At 39.0% G+C, this 23,736-nt stretch overlaps 1 protein-coding gene across 1 annotated transcript in view; it reads left to right on the top strand.

Moving 5' to 3' along the window:
* The window catches only part of LOC112558505 (heat shock protein 75 kDa, mitochondrial-like), a 43,356-nt gene that overhangs the window by 1,658 nt on the left and 17,962 nt on the right, over positions 1-23,736 (top strand). Inside the window, exons 3-11 of the mRNA XM_025228979.1 lie at positions 13,372-13,454; positions 15,234-15,383; positions 16,448-16,519; positions 18,338-18,504; positions 20,108-20,217; positions 20,926-20,999; positions 21,280-21,442; positions 22,075-22,188; positions 22,655-22,724. Of these exons, the coding sequence (XP_025084764.1) occupies positions 13,372-13,454; positions 15,234-15,383; positions 16,448-16,519; positions 18,338-18,504; positions 20,108-20,217; positions 20,926-20,999; positions 21,280-21,442; positions 22,075-22,188; positions 22,655-22,724 (1,003 nt within the window). The remainder of the gene's footprint in view (positions 1-13,371; positions 13,455-15,233; positions 15,384-16,447; positions 16,520-18,337; positions 18,505-20,107; positions 20,218-20,925; positions 21,000-21,279; positions 21,443-22,074; positions 22,189-22,654; positions 22,725-23,736) is intronic.

Genomic DNA, 23,736 nt, shown 5'->3' with positions numbered 1-23,736 from the left:
GCAAGTTGGGAAAACAAGATTTCCTCACTGTGTGGTTGACTGCTGAACAAGGACATCACAGGTAACATACTCGTAGTTGTCATGTAGAGAAGGGCAATCATAGGTGACATATTCCAAATGTAGTTGTCATGTGGGGATAGGCAATTCCAGGAGATGAAAAGGCTGAATGAGCTGGGCAGGCTTCACAGTCATGGTGCTTAATACCTGGGACACACAGACCCAGTACTTGATACCTGGGACATGGAGACCCAGTGCTTAATACCTGGGACACAGATATGTGGGATACACAGACACTGTGCTTGATACCTGGGGCACACAGACCCAGTGCTTGGCTGTACAACTTTAAAATGTTTGTCAGTGTATTGGCTATACTGCTTTAAAATTTTTGTCACCAAGTGAGGGAGGGTTGTGGCTTTAGATCTTTCAAGAGATGGTATCTCTTTGTACAGTTGTAGTACTGAACTAGAATGCTGAGATAGCAGTGTTTTGGAGACTTTGTACTGTGAACTGGGTACTGTGTAGGAATTTAGCAGACCTGCAGACATACTGTCACTGATCATGCAGTCTGCAATATTTGTTTTCACTTTTATCTGTGAGTTTTTTCTGCTGTTGTTTTTTATAAATTATAAATATTGAGCTTACTGCTTCGTGTTGAATGATGCTATGCTCCCACTGTTCTATTAGCCATGATATGGCCTTAGTTGCAGACATGGTGTATAACCCAAATAATCCCACTGTCCTGTACAGCGTGAAGAGCTTGTCAAGTGGGAAATGCACTTTATAAATCATTTTATACAGTTGCTTTTTCATTCATTTTCACTCCTATTCATTGTCTGACCTTTTCAGTACCACCTCTATATCTTTCTTCCCTCCTTTTTGTATGTTGGGTGGGGGAAGGGAGTTCTGGTAATAAATGTTTTATGATGGGTTTAGGGTTAACCCAACCCTGTCTAACCTTTCAAACACCACATCTATTTCTCTCCACTTTCTTGTGTATTGGGTAGAGGAACAGTGGTGGTAAACGTTTTATGATAAAATAGTCATAATAAAGAGATTTATTTAGCACTTTCCCCCACGTGGATGCGAATGACTCATTTGCATTACTCCAAAATGATATTATCATTTATAAATGGCATTGAACATTTTGGACTCATTTGCATGACTTCATAGTAATATTATCATTGACTATGAAAGGTGCTGAAAATCTTAGGCTTATTAGCAAAACTTTTACAGCAGTCTGATGTCTCTATATGCCCATGATGTCAACAAATACCTATATGAATTTATAAACATTGCTGTGATTTAAACAAAATATGTATATAAATAGTTAACTCAGCTAGAATTAGTTACACATATTAATAATTGTTGAAATCCCTTTACTAGATCAAGATAAAGAAATATTTGTCAAAATACCTAGGAATAGAATAAGGTAAGCAAAAATTGTCTAAATTCCTTATTTAGAACAAGATATTCATATAAATATTTATCTGAATCCCATTAACTAGAAAAGACATCCATACAGTTAAGGACGCAGAACAAGATCCCACATAAACATTTGCCCAAATCCCCATGAACAAGATCCCATATATATCTTTGTCCAAATCTTCATGACTAGAACAAGAAAATAAATAAGATCAGAGTGGATGTGGATATACAGCTGCTTATGCGAACACAATGATGCTGGCAGCTTCACAACTGCTTGAAAAGTTGGAAATTCTATGACAAGGTTTATTTTCGCGTAAGGGTATATTTTCTTCTCTGGTTTTGTTCCATTCCACTTTGGTATTGTTTGGCAGTTAGGTGTGTTGGCAACTTGCAGCACCTTGGACAAAGTTTATCTTGCCTGGTGGAAAGGTGAGGGAGGTCAGACCTGCCTTGATTGACCATTCCTAAGGGGCTTGTAATTGACAGCAGGCAAAAACCAAGCCTTTCCTATAAATCGTGTCAAGAATAGAAATTTGGTGGAGAGTGTAACAAAATATCTGGCCAGCATTACTATATTCTAATACAAAGTAAACAAATCAGATCACATTCAGAGTTGATCCACTCCCAGCTGATGGCTGCAAAAATCTGTGGGTAGTGTTTCACAGTCAAGGTTCAGCCTTTTTCCACAGGACATTCTTAGTAACTCTGATGGTCTGATGTTACAGGGCTCAAGATTATTCTTAGCATATTTAATAGTCTAATGTAATAGGTCTCTGACAGTTTCACCTTCCTTGGCAGCATAGTCACCTAAGATGGAGGTGCAGATGAAGATGTAAGAAGCCGAATAAATAAAGTCAGGCTTGCATTCCACATCCTGCAAAATACAAGACTTTATCTCTACACACCAAGATCTGCATCTTCAACACAAATGTAAAGTCAGTCCTTCTATATGGACAAACACCATCACCACAAGATACAGACATTCGTCAACAGATGTCTGCACCACATCCTCAACATCAGATGGCCCGAGAAGATCACCAATACAGACCTGTGGGAGAGAACCAACAAAAAAACCTGCCAGCCAAGACATCAAGAAGTGGAAGTGGGGCTGGATTGGTCACATCTTGTGAAAGCCAGCCGACAATTTAACAAGACAAGCTGTGGGCTGGAACCCACAGGGGAGGCGCAAAGTTGGGAGACCCAGACAGACGTGGAGATCGGTCCACAGCGAGGCAGAGGCAGCTGGCATGACATGGTCCCAACTGGAAAGGGACGCCCAGAAGCGGGTCCGATGGCGGGGTGTGGTTGTGGCCTATACTCCACTTGGGGTGATTAGGAACAAGAAGAATGTAATAAGTCAAGATTATTTGTAGTACCTCTGCTGAAGGTAATGGGTCAAGATTTGGAAAATTGACATCTGTCATGACAACAGTGTTTGTGTGTCTCCAGTTATGTATATACTTAATTATTTCTTTTAGTTGGGCTCAAACGCTTAATTGTTTGTACACATCTTTCTAGCACTATGTTTTTAATAGTCAAGAGATAGCCCATTGTTTGGTAGATCTGTTAGATTACAAAATGTAAATGTCTGCCTCTGTTCAGTCATGGGCACAAAGCTACGCTGAATAAAGAAGCCTGAAGTCGATGGCATTGTGGTTGTTAAGTGTTAGCTTTTTGTGGGAGTGATACCTTTCTCCCACTCTCTCTCTCTATAAGACTGGGGTGGGTGTGTCCTTTGCATGCTCTTTCTCTGTCTATATATATAAATTGTGGTCATTAAGTGTTTTTTGTGGGAGTAATACCATTTTCTCCACTGTCTCGCTATGACACAGGGGTGAGTGTGTCCTTTGCTCTATCTCTATGACTTTGGGGAATGAGGTGTTAGCTCTTTATGAGAGTGATTCCTCTATTTCTATATATGGACAGTGTGGAGTGAGGAGTTAACTCTGTGTGAGAGTGATATTCTCTCTGTGTATAAAACATTGGGGAGTGAGGTGTTAGCTTTTTGTGGGAGTGATGTCCTCTCTCTCTGTATAAATATATGTAAAACATTGTGGAGTGAGTGTTAGCTGTTTGTGACTGATATTCTCTCTCTTATATATATGTAAATAAACATTGTGGAGTGAGGTGTTATATCTTTGTGAGAATGATATCCTTCTCTCTCTATAAAAACATTGTGGAGTGAGGTGCTAACTCTTTGTGAGAGTGATAATCTCTCTTTCTATATATATATAAAACATTGGGGAGAAGTGTTAGCCCTTTCTAAAAGTTATATCCTTCTGTCTACAGATACATATAACATTGAGGAGCAGGGGTGTTCGTTTGTATGCGAGACAAATATTGTTATTTTTCTTTCACTTTTTATGGTTTTAGGTATCCATTTAACAGCTGGTTGAACTGGTAGACATTGTCTTGCTGTGTAGGTCCTGTTCCTAGTCTTGACTTTCTTTTCCTAAAATTGACTGCTCAGTACTGTAATGCACTTTGACTTCACCACTGTCAATCAGAAGGTGTGTATCACACTGTTTCATTGCCAGTTGCTAGGTGTCTAACCCTATTGGTTTACTCACAGCTGATCTTTTATCCGCTGAACGAAATTAAAACGATGTCATTTTCACAATTAGGAAATGAGCTGTGAGCATGTGTGTGTGTTGTACTATTCTCCCAGTCTAAGGGAAGCAACCCTGACATCATTATTTGAATGTTCAGGGTTAGTATGTTTTCAGCCTAGTATTATGTTTGGGTTTTTATTTAAGTGATAGCATTAGATATAACATGAGTCTAGTTGCTAGCAGTCAGTTGTGTAATACCAATGGTCAAATGATTGTACTTAAAAAGTCTGACATTAGATGAAATATTGTCAAAGTAATCCTGAAACAGGTGTAGTGTATAAGACATACTTCATCCTGTAATGAGAGGAGCGCTTTGGAAGTCATATTGACTTAATGCCAATAGATTTATGAGGAGGACTTGTGAGCACTGAGACCTGTATAAAGAAGCAAATAATGCTCAAGCTTTTCACGTCCATTGTATTTGGCACAGAGAAGACCTTCATAAAGACAGCAGAAATGTCCAAGTTTTTTAGATCTTTTGTATGTGGCACAGAGAAGACCTGCATAAATAATGCTCAAGCTTTTCACATCTGGTCTATTTGGCACAGGGAAGACCTGCGTAGCAAATGGACCTACTTAGCTACTTAGCTGGCAGCAATGTCAATAGTTTAGACCCTATGAGAGGTAAGGCCTTCGAATGAAGGGTAACAGTACAGCATTCTTGTAGAGTGAAGTTTTTTGAGATTTTACAATAACAATGCTTTCATGACCTACTTAGCTGGCAGCAATGTCAATAGTTACAGACAGGAGAGGTAAGGATAACAGCACAGAAGTTTTGTAGAGAGTAGTTTGTTCAGATTTTACAATAATACTTTAATGACCTTTGCAAAATTACGTAAAGTAGGTTACAAGGCAGAAATGACAAATTATTTATACAATAGAATATTCAAACATGATGTGTCAAACAATAAATATTATACATCAGACTTCAAATATTACTTTTATACTGTCGCTGGACTGATTCGCTGTTTAAAAGGCTAACTAAACACTGCAGTTGGACCATAGGTTAGTTGCGGCTCCTAAAAGCCATAGCACCTATTAGCTGGTTCTTTTTGTTGTTCCTTGAAGATGCTGGAATTTCCCAAGGAGAATTTTTCACTGCAATTCTAGCTCTTGCTCATTGCATATGTTATCTAGTATACTACCTTGCATTGTGTTACTTAGCTGTATCCACATAAGACCCTGCTTTTTTCAAAAGTATGTTCTCTTTGGTGTGTCATTCATCTCTGTATCAAATGGCTTCTTTCTCTCATCATGTGTGCTCTGTGTCTCAACTGTTTTGTTTGCTATTTTATCGTACACTGGACAACACAAGTTTTACGCTCCCAAGGAAAATATATTTATTGTGTTCATATGACTAGGATAGATATACAATGTACTGAGTTACACACACAAAGAGGTATGTAAATTTAAAATGGATTTATTTACACATGCAAACCAATTCCATCCTACTCTATACATACTGAACTCCTACACCACTAAAACCTATCACCTACCTCATCTAATGTCTAACTCTGCTTATGTTACTAATAACTAAGGGGAGAGAAAAGGGATTTCAGGATACGTGAGCCACTTGGCAGTGGACCAGAACACCTACACCCTGCAATGGTACTTCTCTCATACTTCGAGGGAAAAGAGAAAGATTTTGAGGTACGTGAGCCACTTGACAGTCGACCAGAATACCTGCATAGTGTAAAGGTACTTCTTCCACGCTTGAAATGAGAAAAAGATTGTGCTGTGGTGAACAGGTGCAGGAACTGCATTTATTTTGCCTGCCATTTATACTAAAAAAAAATTGGGTGCTGGATCACCTGTTCCAGGTTCATTCGTCTCGCTCGTGGTGAAGGAAAGGGAGAGTAGTAAAGAGAACAAAGTACTGTCAGCAGAATGCGTTGCCCCAAACAACCACTCTCACTATAGTCTTATCATTTTCAGCTGTTTAAGTACTGGATCATGTAAACAGCAACTGTTGTAAACATGATTCTTGACCAACTTTCTCTTTGCAGTCTGAAGCTTATGCTGTCCTATGTCTGTCATCAAAACGTTCACCCTGGAAACCCTGATTACCATGCTGTTTTTATCCTCAGTATTCTGCCCTATAAGCCATTCATGCTAAGGAGCCCATTTACAGGCTGCTGGAGTGGGTGTTTGACAGGTAGAGCCTCACCCTCTCCTGTGAGCTCCTCCTTGGACTCTTCCTGTTCTTGAGATTCATCTTGACCTTACAACATTTAAAAAAAGGTGACCTCATCTTTCTCCAATATCTGCAGGAAATTCTTTCCAGGCTGGATTCTGTTCTGCCCTTATGAATGACTCCAAAGTTCCATATAGTTGAACTGTAGCTGGGACAGCAGTTCCATTCTGTCAGCCACAACAGGCACTCTCATCCCATCTTGTGGATGGCTGCTCCATCTTTTTGGAATTTTTTGCCATCTTGTTAGCCTTGCAGCATGTTCACTAGTCTTCAGAGCAGATCATCTTAGTTATTTCAGACTTGCTATCTGCTCTTCAAGGTCTTCTTTCCTGTTGTTTTGACCCTGTTCTTATGGTCCAGCTCCATACTCTCAGAATTATTATCTGCTCTCGTAAGCTCTTCTTTCCTGTTGTTTTGACCACTTTCATAATTGAGCTTCAAAATCATGCCATTCATGTGGCTCTTCTTCATCACAACAAGGACATTGTTTTCATTTGTGCCCCTGGGCATGCTGGGATCCCAGGCAGTGTTTGAGTGAGCCAAGCTGCCAAGGCCACCTGCCAGTGTCCGGATCAATTGCATTCACTAGTGTCAGCCAGTTGTATGTATCTTCATGTCCCATGTTCAGTCCCTGTGGCAATGCCACTGGGACTCTCTGGGCCATGATAAGTTGCACACCACCCATCCCTGTCTTTCTGGTCACCCACCTCCAGGCCGTTCTATATGGTGAGAGAAGGTAATACTTAGTAAAACGAGACATACCTGTGCCATGCATTCCCTGTTTTGTCTGATCACCCGCCTCCTGACAGTTCTAGAGGAGGTAATACTTCTAGATCTGACACATCTCTACCACAATTCCCATGTTTTTGTGATCACCCACCTCCTGACAGTTTTGTATGAGGGTAGGAAGTAATCAAATCAAATCAAATCAAAATCAAATCAAAACAAACTTTATTGTCTGTCGAGCAGACCCAGGACAGAAATTTGTCTTCGCTCACAAGGGCAGGCATACATACTCATTTTTTTTTTTTTTTTTTTTTTTCCTCTTCGTGCATCAGGTTGCACATAAGGCCTCAACCAGAGTCCGCCACCGATGTCGATCGGCTGAAACCCGCTTTAGGTGACCCCATGTCCAGCCCTTTCCTCATCTCCCTTTCCACTGTTTTTTCTCCAAGTTTCCTTTGGGCGGCCTCGTTTTCTTCGGCCGTCTGGAGTCCATCGTAGGGCGACTGTGGAAAGGTCTGCTGTCTGCTGGCGGAGCACATGTCCAATCCATCGCAACGCCTTCGTTGAACCTGCGTGGTGATGGACTCGGTTTCAGTTCTTCGGGGAGTTCTTCGTTGGTGATGGTGTTTGGCCAAAAGATGTTAAGTATGCGCCTGAGGCATCTGTTTTGGAAGACGTCAAGCTTGTTACTGATGGTTTTGGTCATCTTCCAAGATTCTGATCCATAAAGGAGGGTGCTGATCACATTTGACTTGAAGATTCTCAGCTTCATCTTCTGGCTGATGTTTTTTGCCTTCGATGTGCTCCTGAGTGAGGCGAAGGCCTGGCTGGCTTTCGCCAGTCGGGCTCGAATCTCCACCTCCGCATCCCCGGTGTTTGACATTTTGGACCCAAGATAGGAGAAACTGTCAACTTCCTCAATCTCTTCTCCATTTAGTTTGATGCTGTCTTGGACTCTGGCGTTCACTCTCATACTTTTCGTTTTCTTTGTGCTGACCTTCAAGCCAAGGTTTCCAGCTGTTTCTGAGAAGGCCTTTGTTTTTTCCTGCATGTCTTGGTGGCGGTGTGACAGTGTGGGACCCCGGGGTATGCTTGCCTAGCAAGCATTGTAAGAATAGGGTCCCTGCCATCCAGCCAGGCATGTCGTAAGAGGCGACTAAGGTGGACACCTCACCTAGAGGTAAAATAGGTTGTGGTAGGGCTAACAACCCCACCATGTAAAAAAAAATCATGTTACAGAAACTAAAACATACATACTCATACAGACATTTAACACACAGTTAGGAGTAAAGATGCAAGTAGTTTGGATCTCCGTCAAATGGTAATGAAATTTGAATACTTAAAATTTCTGTGTATATATATATTAAATAAATGAGTTGGCATTGCAGATTGCAACGAAATGTCCGAACTCCATTTTCTTCATCCTCCTAGTCCTAGTTTCTTTGTCAAGGCTGTGTTGAATGTACTGACTGGGATGACTTTAGAAGCATGTCCTAATCTGGACGACTTAGTAAACACCATCACTTCATATATCTCCGTCTGTGTAGATTGCACCATTCCATCAAAGCAGTTTATGTTTTTTCCTAACAACAAACCTTGGGTGACCAAGGGCCTAAAAGCAGTGCTTAACAAAAAGAAACATGTGTTCTTCACGGGTTCTGCCCACGACAGAAAAATGGTGTATATATATATTGTATATATATACTTAGTAGATTTAGATGGGACACACCTATATTACCCTTTCCTGTTTTTCTGATCAACTGCCTCCTGACAGTTCTGTGTGGTGGGAGGAGGTAATAGTAGACTTTGGACTGGACACACCTATGCCACGCATTCTTTGAATGAGGTCAGTTCCCCACAAGTTTGTCCTAGGCTTTAGGTATCCTTGCTGTTACACAATTTAATTACTTGTCCTGGCATCAATATTATCTCCCAGCAATTTTTTACAGTTGGTTATTGAAGTCCAATCCACCAGCAACTGTTTTCTTTTCTTTTTAAGGATGTTAGAGCTTTACCATTGGCTTTTTAAGATTTACAGACTGTAACGTAATAATGACAATAACCAACTTTATTTGTCCTACTGGGCAGTTTGAATATGGGAAGTATTTTACAAAAGTAAAAGTTAGAAATAAAAGTAAGAAATAAAGTTCATTGCAAGGTGCAGCATTAAAAGATGTCACAAGAAAAATATTAGCAAATGAAGAAAGAAGGCAAGTGAAAATTATGTATATAATACAAAACAGACTAACAAACTTTTAGGCCACAGCATACTTTTTTTAACTAACGGCAGTGACATTTTTATAGCGCTAACCACAAATAGGGTCCAATATGGATCCCAATACTATTTTGCCATTCATTGCATGATGAAAACGCACACACAGCTTTTGAAGGCTGGGAACATGATGGAGCTCGTGTACAGTGTGCCGTATTTTCCCCAAAACACATTCTTCTTCCATAGATTTTCCAGCTCAAACAAGTTCCTCACCATTGTTTCATCAGAAAGATTCACCGTTTGTGACTTTTTCCGTGTTGCCACTCGGGATTTAGGAAAATCTCAATAGTGTAGGTATTCATGGGCTTGATATCCAATATGTTGTAGAATATTACCATGGACCATCTTGTTTTTCATTACATGCTCAACACAACTATTCGCTCTGGTTCTGTTCTCTTGGTTGATCAGATCTTACTCCCATATATATTTGGCTACTCAAAACATAAGACGTTGTGCTATCACAGCAGACCCAGATTTTTTATGCCATATTTCACTGGCATGCTGTAAATGTATTGTTTGAAAGGACATCTGCCCCTTAAGATGACTAATTGTTCATCGACAGTCACATTTTCTGAGGGTATGTAACATTCTTTCAAGTTATCTACCCAAGCATCAAAGTATTTTAGAGATTGGTGACAGCTTTTCATTGGGTCGCCCTTGACATCGTTCAGCAGCAGCATCAAATTGAAGCACTCATCAGGGATACATGGTAACTATCTCTTACCATGGTATAACCTTCGTTGTTGGAACAACATAAAACAACTAATCATCCCTCGATGTCTGCATCACTCTTTTACTTCTCTGTTTGTGCAAAACCACAGAACATCTCCATCCCTTAAACACACACACAACCTTTTCCTCACATTCTTTTTGTATACAAAGCTATTTTATGCTTCCTGTTGTTTTGTGGTCATCTGTGTTTTGCGTTCAGGGCCTTTACCTTCTCCTTTCCCTCTGTTTATTTCAAGATGTATGTTTGCTTCCTTCCCATGTTCTCTTTGTTCACTTCATACACAGGGACTCACCTCCTTCTTTCATTGTCCACGTATCATCTATCACCCCATTCCACTTTATTTCAGGTTCTTTATGCATACCTCTGCCAGGTCCTTTTCCCGGCATGCACTGTAGCTGTCTTGTTTGTCTAAAAGTTGTGAAGCATGTACTGCAGCAGTCTTGTGTAACTAAAAGTTGTGGATTAGGCAGATTGTAGCTTGTGCTTCTCTTACAATTTCATGGAGATGGCATCACCAGACCAATGCTACCATGTTGAAATGTAATTAGGGTTGGCCCAAATGATTCAATTGCCAAGAGCTATTCAACAAGTCCTTAGAGAGAAATTAGTGTTGTGGCTGTTAGAGAGAGGAGCAGCATGCGATTGACAGTAATCAGCCTTTATGAATCTGGAATGGGATTAAGAACCTGGGCTGTGCAAATGACTGTTACAATTAAGATGATTAAGTGGACGGCTGGAAAACCATCTCCTCAGTTACATGCCCACTGTGCTGAACACTCTAGCCAAGGTTCCTGTGGTGACTATGTCATTGGCGTCCTTGGGCTCACCGATATGTCAGGAGCTGGATTTGTGGGATCTGAGGCAAATTGCATGTAACATGCCATTGGTGTTCTTGATTCATATCGAGGTGTAGTGAGTAGCTTGGTTTTATTGAATCTAGCATTTGTCACAGACACAAGGCAAACAATACATTGCACACATTTAAGGCAAATGGCAAGAGTGCAAAGACCTGAGGAGGTAAGATCTGGGGCAAACGTTATGTTACACAAACTAAAATTAAACATTATGCAGACTGTTTATTGCCCATTGTCAAGTGCTTGAAGAACATTGAGATAGCGACTTATGTAATGATCTATTTCTGCTTGCACACCCATGTGACAGTGTTCTTATTGCATGGTATTGAGTGTTTCAGACTTATGTGAGTGTTTTTTATTGTGCGGTATTGATTGCTTGCAGACCCACGTGACAGGGATTCATATTGTGTGATGATATGTTTAACCCACTATCATGTGCTTGTGGTAGTGATTCCTGTGTCATATCACATGCTTGCAGAAAGGTGTGACAGTGATTCTTATTGTGTGGTGGTTAGTGTTTGTAAATGTGTGTGACAGCAGCTCTTATTGTGTGGTATTAAGTACTTGTAGACACATTTATAGCAGTGGCTCTTATTGTTTGCAATCTGTCTCACCATTGCTTCCTGGAATTTTGACTCAGAAAATGTTAGCCTTTGGAAGATTTGGTATACTTCCCCACCAGCTCAGCACCACACATGGTCATTGTATCAGAGAGTTGCTGCACTGTGTATTGACTGTCTCCTTTTGTATTTTATTGTATTCTTCTGTATTTTCAAATTGCATCATTCTTACCTCTGGTGGTGGAGATACTGTTTGTCATTTGCCATACATTTGGTGGTAGTTTTACTTGCTGCTGTCCCATCACTGTGATTTATAGTATTAAAATTTGCTGTTCTCTTGTTACTGTGCACTTTGATGTTACAGGCTATAGCTGTAGATTTTCTAGTTTGGTGATTGTGCCGTTCTCTTGTTACTGTGCAGTCTTCTGTCAGAGATCATAGGGGTACATTTCTGTTGTGGGTACTTGCTGTTTTGTTGTCACTGTGCACTTCTCCTCTGGTGGAGATACATTAACTTCATCCTTGTTTCTCTCAATCTGATTATCACTGCTGTTTCTCCCAGTGGAACTGGCAATCAAATGATTGGCACTACTGGCCAGAAATTAAGGAAAATGCCGACAATATTCCTGCAGATTGAGCTCCTTAATCAAATTTTGGGCCAAAACGTAATCATAATTTCTCGTTATTTGCCAGTCCGTCGCGGGACCAGCGAACGGGTGGAAGTGCATTAGTTTGTGAAAGTAATTTACTTTTATCAGACCAGAGTTTTTGTCAGAAAGGGAAAAGGATTAGATACACTTCTGAAATTCGTCATCAGGAGAGCGGTGGCAATAAATACTGGGTCAGATCGTGGAAGAGTGAATTTCCCTTGCTGCCCCTGTGGGGTTGGAAGAAATACGAGCTGCTGTGTTATTATATTATCGATATGATTTGATGGAATCTGCCTAGGATGATTTGATCGCTGCTAGCTCCCTCACTTCCCAATCCCATCAGCCCTTGGCTGCCAAGGAAGTCTTTCTGTAGATGGGTGTCAGCCTGCATCCTGACTTTCGAAGAAGTTATCTTAAATTGGAAAATAATAGTTTCACAGTAATGCTTGTACTGTCAATGACTTGCCTCCATCTTTCAGTAGTCAAAAGAGGTTGGGGTCTTTAGGGAAAACACCATTAGTTGGTGATGTGGGTCGTAATATCAGCTTTAACTGAAGGCTTTTACAAGTGCTACTAATGTACATTAATTACTAAGTGCATTAATTCCTTAATAGCGAGGAGAATTCATTTATTTACGTAGTGATAGTACACAAAGAACATGTCTTAGTGATAGCAGCCACTTTCTCAACAAATACCTATCACACACTTGCAGATGCCACAACATACGCACTACTATATGTACACCTGCATAAAAAGGCAATGAAAAAAATCTCCTTCCCTGACACTTGCACCATGCATGCATTCATATTTACTTGCATCCACTTTATGCCGCCCGAACATTTCAGTTCTGCCACTGACTGCATGCACAGACATACCATAGCACACATGCAAATATGCATAGACACACTCACACTTGCACTACACCCAGTACCAACAGAGTTCAAGGGAATGCATGCAACATTCAAAACATAATAACATTTACAAACCTTGTGACGTTTCAGAATTGGAGAAGAAATCTAGATCATAACAAACTAATGCGGTTAGCAGACTACCTGTCTTAGAATTTAGGCAGTGTACCAAGGATAGAAGCAGTTCAGTTTCAAACCATAGCATTTTGTTTTCCGGCTTTGTTTGTAACATATACTGTGACAGTAAAGATAATTATTATAGTTTGACAGTAGATACTTTATTAATGTCCTCCTTGCTTTGATGGCAGAAGGGTTGGGAAGTCATCCTTCATGCTTAGCAATGAAGCTATGATGGTTTGCTTTCTGTAGAAGTTGTTAGTTTGACATTAAGCAAGTTTGCTAGGGAATATATCTGAGGTTGCTGTATACTCTGACAGGTCCCACAGATAAGCATGAGTTCCAGGCAGAGACCAGGAAGCTGCTGGACATTGTAGCCAAGTCCCTGTACTCTGACAAGGAGGTGAGATATTGTGTCTATGTACTTCAGTGAGTTGATAAGCTGGCAGACTCAGCAAGACTGTGCGCATAGTGTATACTAACCCTGACACTTCTGGGGTCATGTTAAAACAGAGGTTTCAGGATAAAGTGGCAGCTGTTCAGTCATGGGAAAACAGCTGTCTTCAGTCTAATAGAACCAAATGCCTGTAGTCTGTAATACATGTAGAACAGCTGCTTGTTGTCTATGATAGCAATATATAACAAGTAGCTGTAGTCTGTGATAAATGTAGAATCAGAAGTGAATAATAAATCCATCCTTATAGTCAATATTAATCCCTTGTTAAACCTAAGGTTGCAGTGATCAGTGACCCAATATACAAGAAGTCTTTTTCAAAATATACTTCATTTATTTAATGTGATTTCCACAAGAAATTGTAATGTAGGGCTAACAGTTGGCCAGAAAATCATAATATAGGGCTAACTGATCAACCAGAAAATTGTAATATAGAGTAGATCAGCCAGAAAATCGTAATATACAATACACTTTATTTATGTACAAGGGCAGTTCCAGAAATATTACATATAGGCATGCAAACACCTTTTTAAGGTGGCATCTCCATAAATACACAACATGCAAGAAAATTATAGGTCTAGAAGATCTTTGATAAATGTTATCAACGTTCATCCATATTTATCCAGTTAAGAAAAGCCTGTTAAATGACAGGAGTGTATAGGTTGCTGCACTGCTTGCACAATACCAGTGGTGATTCCAGTAGATACAGTCTCTAGGCCAGAGCGTTGATGAAGGGGCTCATGGGAGTATCTTTTGGGGCTGTTGTCTCGAACAAAAAAATTGATTATGTTGCCATGGTTATAGCCATAGTACCAAGGCCCAAAGAGTAGCGCGTAGCTGGTGGAAGGCGTGAAGTTGCTGACAGGTAAGACAGGTGAGATGATGTCACATTCCTCGTCAGTAGCCATATTTATCTCTCACATGTGGTGAGCAGTAACAGATTTTTATTTCTGCCAGCCTTTCCTGTGAAGTGACCTTCACAAATTCAGCCCAGTAAAACGCTTTAGGGCAACACAATTGACAACAGCACAATCCTGGCACTGAGGAAGTGAACATGACAGCAGACCAGAAACACGCAGGGAGCAAGATCCAAAATCTAAACTTCACATGTAGCAACCTGCATGGTCTATCAGTAAAAGAGGATCAGTCCTCTTTGGTTCAATCAAAAAATGGAAAGCAACATGCTGAAAAAGTTAAAGTGTAAAAAAAACCCATAATTCTGTTTATTTGTTAAACCAAAGACCCAAGCAAGATGGAACAAGATACAGAAATCGTTAGTGAATGAAGGTGTCAGTGGGAAGAAATGATGCAGCACAAGCAATGGAAAACAACCCAGAACAGAGGTGAATGGTGCAACAAACATCACAAATCAATAGGAGAGACTAAAGTTCGAGTGCATTATTCCATGGACAAAACAAAAGGACAGAGAGCTAGTCCCCTCTAGCCAGTTGGGCAAAGGGGAGATCTTCAGTTAGATGTTCAGCCAGAAACCGTTTATTTTAAAATGTACTTCATTTTTTTCAACATGCAATTTCGGCCAAAACAAAAGTTGCAATAGAACACAAATGATTTAAGCTGGGTGAAAGAGGTAGTCATGGTAGAGATTTATATTGTGAAATATGTTACTGAAAAGCTGTTGGGTCTTAACTAAGATGGGGTTGTAATAGGTAAGGTCTTAATAAGTAGGTTCTGCTTTATTGATTTTTCACTGTTATCTCTGATTACTAGGTGTTTATTCGGGAGCTGATCTCAAATGCCAGTGACGCGCTGGAAAGGCTCCGGTACTTGCAATTAAAAGGTGAAATTGCTGGAGATGAGAAAACAACCCTGGAGATTCATATTGCCACCGATGATGTCAAAAAGACTTTTACCATACAGGTAAATATGTTTATGTTAATTACAGGAGTAAGATGCTGTCAAGAAGTCAGCATGCATATGATTATAAAGTATCAACATACCAGAGAAAGCAGATCACTATTGAAATCAAAATACAAGTTTGTTGAATGTTTATAAAGGAAAAAGCAAGTCAACTGGGAAATTATTGTAGATAGAGAGAAAGAAAGATGTCTAAATCTTCAATAGAACCTAGGATGTTTACAATTTTTATTTACCCTTGCAAAGGTTGGATTATGTTGTTTTTTTTTTTTTTTTTTTTTTTTTATTTTGTAAGTATATGTCTATGTCATTTGTGTTTCATCTCCCAGTCATGTTCATTTTACTGCCTGGAGTTTTCATACTATGTGTGTGATTTTTTTTTTTTTTTTTTTTTTTTGAATATTGAAGGGGTTGAACAGTTTTAAAAGGGTGTTTCATGTTGTCCTGTTTGTACTCCTTCATCCTGAAACTAATGTATCAGGACCTGGACAACAAAATATGGCAATTGTTCTTGAAAGAATCCATGTGACCTTAGGGTGTAGTTCAGTGGTGCCCATCCTTTTCTCACTCGAAGGCCACACTTTGACATGATATAAAATCTTGCAAGCCAGAACATGGCAGTTGGGCACACCTGTAGTTAGCAACACCTGTCTGTGATGTATCATATAAAGTCTGACTAAATAGAAGCAGGCTAGCAATGCTAGACCATAATCTAACATGAGTCTTAAGCCTCTATTGCTGGCAACAAACTGTAGGTCATCATTAGGTCTGTGACACATGGAAAAAGAAAAAGTGCAGAATCAACCATTTTTTAGTGAAGGCTTACATGAGTCCAGCTATTTCATAAATGTCATAATCCTATTAATTAAAATGAGTCTAGCCAAACTTTGTCTTATAATGCTATTAATGAAAAAGAGTCCACCTGTCATTGTCTTGAACACACTAAGCATGCCTAGCAGTAAAAGATGCGTAAGGCCATGTGTATCCTGTTATAAATAAAGGCATTTCTATTCCCACGTATCTGCCATATTTGTGTATCCACATCAGTTCTTTTTGCTTCATTTTAGGACACAGGCATAGGACTGACTCGGAATGAGCTGATTGACAATCTCGGGACTATCGCCAAGTCAGGATCAAAAGTTAGTATGTGTTTAAATGAGCTGAATGACAATCAGGGGAGAAAGGCAATTTAAGATCATCAGATTTATTTTGTAAGCATCATTAATAGTTTCTTGGAAAGCTTCATTCTCTTTACAGAGATGGGAGAAAGAGATGATTTGTTTTAGCTTTGTTTAGTTCATCTTGGGTTGTCTTGTGTATAATCCAGTTTATGACCATCAGGAAGATTGTTGGTGATAATATGTAACCCTGTCTTTTGCATGTCTTCATCACAAAAGGTTTAGTGAGTTTGCCGTTGTGGATAAGTATGTAACAAAGTGTTTTCACAATAGTGGCCATCTCACAAATCCAATCAGCAACCGTGTTTCTGCTGAGGCTTACATTTGCAAACATTTGCTTTTTGTTTGGACACAAGACTTCACATACTTTTATCATGCAACTCTTCACAAACTCTCCCTAATGAAATGGCTCGGCTGATTTAGCAGTCTCCTATGCCACAATAAAACTTGCTTTCACAACAGCTTTACTTTGTTATCTTGCTATAGTGAAACGTGTCTGTGGTCATCTTACATTCCTTTTCAGTTCTTCCACTTTCTCTAGCTTCTGTTCTGCATTCATGCTTTTCACCTTGTCCTGATGGTTAGTCTTGTAGTGGCATCTAAGATTATATTGTTTGCTCGCAGCCATTGTATCTCCACAAAGTAGACACTGCTTTTCCACATATTAATAAACATGTGTTCAGCCTCCCAATGGCTTTGAAATAAACTTTTGTTTTGGCCATTTTAATGGCTAGCTTTAATTTGAAATTTGAATGGTATTGAAATTACCAACATCCATTCACTACACAGTGTAATGTTCTTGATCTTGATTAAGTAAATGTCTTTAGAAAAGTCACAACACATGGTTAGATCCAATCATCTTCCTTTATTCCTTGACAGATGGCGCACCTATACTACGTCTAGCTTTAAGTTCATGTAATATCATATGTTTACCTGCTGGAGTACACAGTGTCGTAACTAATTTTGTCTATAGCAACTTCATCACATCACTTTCTGTGTTCAACGTGAACTTTATTGTGGTTTAGATAATTAGTCTTATTTATATTTAGTACAAGAGACAGTGTTATGAAGATAATTAGTGTGATTTATATTTCTTGGTGGCAAGGCAAGAGCAAGATTAGCAGCTTTCTGGAAGAGATAGCAAAGGCATGATAATGAAGATAATTAATCATATTTATATTTATTCATTTTAGGATATTACTTCATCAGTCTTTAGTTTAAACTAGTGCATTAGGTGTTCTGTAATAATGCTATTGCATCCAGCTTTTAGTATCATAGTTGTTGTTCATTTAATGCAGTTCATACTATTGTTAACAAATTATTTCTGAGCAATTGATTTGTTGCATTCACTCCCCCATTCATTAATACTTTAATATTCCCTTTCTGCTACACTGCTAGTGTTACTTAAAGGTTTCCTTACAAGACCCATTTTCTGTTGTAATGACTGTTTATTGCTTTCATTGCAAAATAGTCATTCTCAATAACTTTGTGCCATTCACATGATGCAAGCTTTAAATATTGCAGTTCTCACCTGCATTTAGGAAACTCATTTTTTTTAATACATTATAAAAGCAGGCATGCATTGTGCTATTAGCATTTTTTTCAGTTAGTTTGCACAAAGTACTTTTGCGGTAGCTGTCAGCCTTAAGTAACATCAGAAATTAGGGTGTAGATTGATTCACATGTGATTAAAAATATCACAGTGTAGTTTGTAAAAATCTAGTGACTGCAGTTTAATTTCCTGTTTGACTGAGGTCAGCCTTTTTGAATTGTAAATAGGCATTTCTGGAACACTTGAAGGAAGAGTCAGCAGGAGATGTTGGTAGGACCCTGATCGGTCAGTTTGGTGTTGGGTTTTATTCCACCTTTATGGTTGGTGACACTGTTGAAGTCTACACTCGTTCATACCATGCAAACTCTCCAGGCCTGAAGTGGACATCTGATGGGTAAGTTCATGGGTTAGTTTACAACTCTTGTTACTCATTTGCCTTTGGCAAAACTTTAAGTTATGTTTAAAGTTTAGTTTATTCCTTGTTGCTCCTCTGAGGAGCATATGTCTTAAATGTGATAGTAAATTTACAGTTAAACACGTGTGGGTTACATATGATGTGTTCAAAATTTTGTGTCATATCTAAAAGGGGATCGTAATACATAAGATGTTATTGAGGGGGTTTTACTGTTTCTGTATATTTTTTATTTCCTCTTTAATCATATAATGAATCATATAACCTTTTCAGGCTTTTAGGGGGGTGAGGTGTTAGAGACCTCATTTTTGTTAGGTCCAACTTTATGTGAGGGTGGTGCCCATCTCTCTCCTTGCTGCCTTACCTTTTTAACTTCATTGTCTTTTTAACTGCAAATCCTTTTCTTTTTTACAGCAAAGGATTAGTTTGCATTAGATATCTCCTCTTTGTTGCTTCCATCAACTACTTATGTCAGCATTTGTATTGTTCAGGCTTGACTATTGTAACTCTCTATTTGTTGATTTCCCTGACTGCCTGCTCAACAAGCTCCAGAGAACTGAGATCATGCTGCTAACATTGTATTCCAGAAGCATGATTATGTCATTACTTCTGCGTGATCTGCACTGGCTGCCAGTTGAGGCTCCTATTGAGTTCAGGATCACCATACTTTGCTATCTTGTTGTTCATGGTCTTGCTCCAATCTATCTGTTTGCGCATGTGTCACCCTACCAGCCTGGCTCTACCCACGCTAGTTTTCTTACTGTCCCACATATCAGACTGGAAAGGTTTGGTCATCACTTAGTCTCTGTCTCTGGCCCCAGCATGTTCTACTCTTATACCTTATCTTTATGTTCTTGAGTGCCTATATGTATCTCACAGTCCACTGTCTGTTATCTTTCATATTATTATTGTTAGTCTATGCATCTATTTTGGTCTTGATGCTGCTCATTATAAGTTCACATTATTATTATTTGGAATTCCCTGCCTCTGTCTCTTCATGCTTTCTGATGTGGACTTGAAACCTATCTTTTTGGAAATACTGTAATTGGCCTACCCTGACTGTCCCTTTCTCCTATCCCTGTATTCCTTCATGTTCCTGGCAATGTTCACTGTACATGTGTGTGTGTTTGCTTGATTGTCATGCCTGTCTCAGCATTATCTTTTTCTCTTGCAAAATGCATTAAGCTTGCCTCCATGTGGGGAAATGTGCTATATAAATTCTACTATTATTATTATTGTGATTGACCAGATGTGAAAGCTGCTATATTATCATTGTTTGTCATCAAATACCAGTCACAATTTTACATGATCATAAACACAGCACTAGTAATTAAAGCAATTTATTGAAACTAGGAATCAAAATCATGATAATATTAACACCTGTGCATCGACATGTTGTTTTCCTGTGACTGGTTGATAACCTCTCCCCCACTTCCCTTGCCTAAAAAGAAAAATTCAAGCGGTCTGAAAAGACCCTAACATTTATAACTAGAGGTCTGAAAACCTCTTGCATTTTATGAATGGGAAAGAGCATGCACGCACTTAACATCATTTTCCACTGACAATTTTAGTGATGATTGCCTAGATCTGGAACATATGAGGTGAGCGAGGCTGATGGTGTTCAACGTGGAACCAAGATTGTTGTACATCTCAAGGGCGATTGCTATGATTTTGCCAAGGAGGATGTCATTTCTGGTAAGCTCTCAGAACTTTATTAACTACCTCACCTGTTTAACCCATCCAGTGATACAGCCAGATAAAATGACTGAACTGAAGGAACTTTTTTTCATTGTATAATAGTGGAAGTAAATGAATTTCCAACTACATGATAGAAAATATTTACTCACTAACTTTTATTAACTTCCTCACCTGTCAAACTAATCCAATGACATGCAATCAAGTGATTGAATTAAGTGAACTCTTGTGTAAAAATGGAAATGAATGTATTTAGAACTACATACATTTTACACTTGGAGCTGAAAGTATGGCTTTATACACACTTGTTCACAAAATGTTATATCATAGTTTTAGATTTTGTGAGTACTATCTGAAGACTTGCAAGCGTTGTACAAAGAGCTGAAGATGGTGTGAAATATTGATTGTATTGTCTGAAGATCTGAGAGCACTGTGTAAAGAGTTGACTACAACAGAGTATGAAAACACTATGAAAAATATTGAGAACACTATTTGAAGTGTTCATTGTTGCTTAAGATTTTGGATGAGGCTAATGGTTTAGTCATCATGTAACCAAAATTTTGTTAAAAACCTGTTTGATCATTGGAGTTTTCAGTCGTATTATGTGACATGTACTCCGGTGGCTAATTGTTAGATATGGTGTTAAATAGAATCAAAATATGGCTATTCAGGGAATGAGAAAACAACCCATTTGACTTTTGCATCCAGGTGTGGTAAAGCGATACAGCAATTTTGTTGGAGTACCCATCTACCTTAATGGTCATCGTGTCAATATCCTACAGGTAAGTTACCTACCAACTTTGTGATAAAAGCATATTTTTAACTTGTGATATAGCTAATTGTATGCTGTGTGGAAGCAGAATCCAACATGTTTGATAACAGCATATTTGTGGAGTGGAGATCATATCAAAGTGCATGGACAGCAAACGTTAGTTATCTTTAAGACTTTATATAGTGTATTCAAAATTATAAACTGTAGTCTGTTTTATTGTGTGTGGACTCCAGGTTGTATAATTCTATATAGGTTACTGGCTATATAATGAATGATTATGTTGACTACAGGCACTGTGGATGACAGACCCACGTGATGTTACCGAGACAATGCATGAGGAGTTCTATCGTTTCATTGCCAATGCTTATGACAAGCCCCGCTATCATTTTCACTATAAGACGGATGCCCCCCTCAACATCAGAGCCCTGTTTTATGTGCCAGAATACAAACCCAGTGAGTGAGACATTGCATCAGCCAGTCATGGTGCCATTTCTAACAAACAACTCCACTTTGCCCACCTTGATATAACCTCAGTTGCTGGCATGGCGTAAAACATTAACAACTCCCTGCCCATCATGATGTAGCCTTAGTTGCTGGCATGGTGACCAGCACAAAGTCCTCCCTGCCTACCCATCATACAGGCAGGTGATGGAGAGAGTTCATCGTCACCTTCCACATGCCATGGTACATTGCTTGCAGTTTATTGCCCCTTCATCCACACAGCTATAGGATATCAATTATTTTGTAGCATTTTTGTGCTTTTGTGAGTGTGTGTGTGTGATGGAGGATTATAGAGAGATAAACAAGATATAAATTATAATCACAGTATGGTGATGGGCTGAAACTTATGTAGATTTAAGCTAATATTTTTTATTTTTTGCTGTTGCTGAAAAGTAAGTCTATTTATTTTAGTTCTTTATGCTGGAGAAATTGTCATTATTAACCTCAACTGAAAAAAACATTGATGCTTAAAATTATTAGTACAGTGGATATGGATCTTTACACCTACCACCACTTATCAGTGAATTGAGTGGTTCTGGCTTGACTTACATTATAACATCATTATGATGATCACTATGTTCCAGCTCTTTTTGACATGAGCCGCGAGACAGACTCAGGGCTGACACTCTACAGCCGCAGAGTCATGATAATGGCAAAAGCCAACAATATTTTGCCCAAGTGGATGCGTTTCATTAGAGGTGTGTATTATCATTTGTTATGTACAGGTTCAACAATACATTACCAATTTTATTAACATATGACTAAAATAGCAAATATGATTTATGCATAGACATATGGACCTTTTTAATAAACCAGAACACTGATTCCAATGCATGACAGGCTGTTTATTTTTTTTTTTAAAGTCTCAATGATAAATGTAGGACACAGTTTGATTAACAAATAACATTGTCATTTTCTAACAGCAGCTGATGACGATGTGCTGTAGACAAAAAGCTGAGTACTTAAGCTCATGTTACATTGAACTAGCCAGTTGTATGTATCTAAACATGCTGATAAACTGTCAATATACCTGTCAAAGTGAGTTGTAGCCATAGTTCCTTGCAATTGCTATGGCGATTTTCAATGCCATTGCTATTTTATTGTTTTACTGATTTTTAGGTTTGTATTATCCTAATAATGAGTTGCTTCTGTGTGTATATTAAGGTGTGGTGGACAGTGAGGACATTCCTCTTAACTTGAGCCGAGAGCTTCTGCAGGAAAGTGCACTCATCAGGTGAGATGCATGTAAACTTTTTTGCATCCGCAAGGCTTGCAAACCCCACAAAGTGTGGTTCATTGCTGCATGAGAATAGCTTTTAAGACAGTGCAGGCAGCAAAGTTTGGAGTTCTCTGAAGCTTGTCTCACAGGCTGTTGGGAATCATAATAAGCAGGTAGTTTGAATAATCCAGATGGGACAGCACAAATGCAGCAATAAGTTTCTTGGCGGAAATAAAATCTGTTTATAATGGTCCTTTATGATTTAATATGATATAATTGATATGATATTATGATATAATATGATATAATTATAATTCTACGAAGCTCTAGAAAAACTGACTTACAGACTGCATTTATATGGTTCTCTAGTAAGAGTGTTGTGTTGGTGATCACACCAACATTTCCGACCACAAATACAGGTTCCTGATGTTCAATGAGTGTGGCAACCATACTTCATATAAAGACATTGGTTTTATGTTCTCTGTACGAGATTCAAAACATTTGTCTCAGGCACTTGTTCTTGAATGCCTGGATTCACCTTTACGTATTGGGAAGCAGAGTCCATAGTTTCACACTTGTTTCAAGCAGGAATTATGAAGAATTAGTACATGTACTTTATAGTAAACCTGGCTGTGCCAGAGCCTGTCCAGCCTAACCATTGCTGTTGTGATCCTGATACACATATTTGTGCCAGACCTTGTCCATTCTAGCCTTTGCCACTGTTGCTGTTGTAATCCTGATGCAGGTATTTGTCCTGGAGCTGCTGTCCTTGGAGACAGTGACTCCCAAGTACTTAAAGCTGTTAGCCTCCTTAAGCCATACCCCATTCATGAAGATCTTTGATTTGCCAATGACCATGACTTTACTCATATCAGTGCTAGACAGAGGGATTTAGCTTCCCATTGTGATCAGAAAATTTTTTATTAAGACATCCTACATTTCATCTGTGCCAGAACATGTGCTGGCAGGTGAATTTATTACATTGAGCTCAGGTAAATGGTACACTATGTCTGTATGTAGAAGCAAC

This window comes from Pomacea canaliculata, linkage group LG3 (assembly GCF_003073045.1).
Source record: "Pomacea canaliculata isolate SZHN2017 linkage group LG3, ASM307304v1, whole genome shotgun sequence".
NCBI lineage: Eukaryota > Metazoa > Mollusca > Gastropoda > Architaenioglossa > Ampullariidae > Pomacea > Pomacea canaliculata.
Note: the sequence above shows the minus strand (reverse complement) of the source record. Positions and strands in the feature narration are given on the sequence as shown.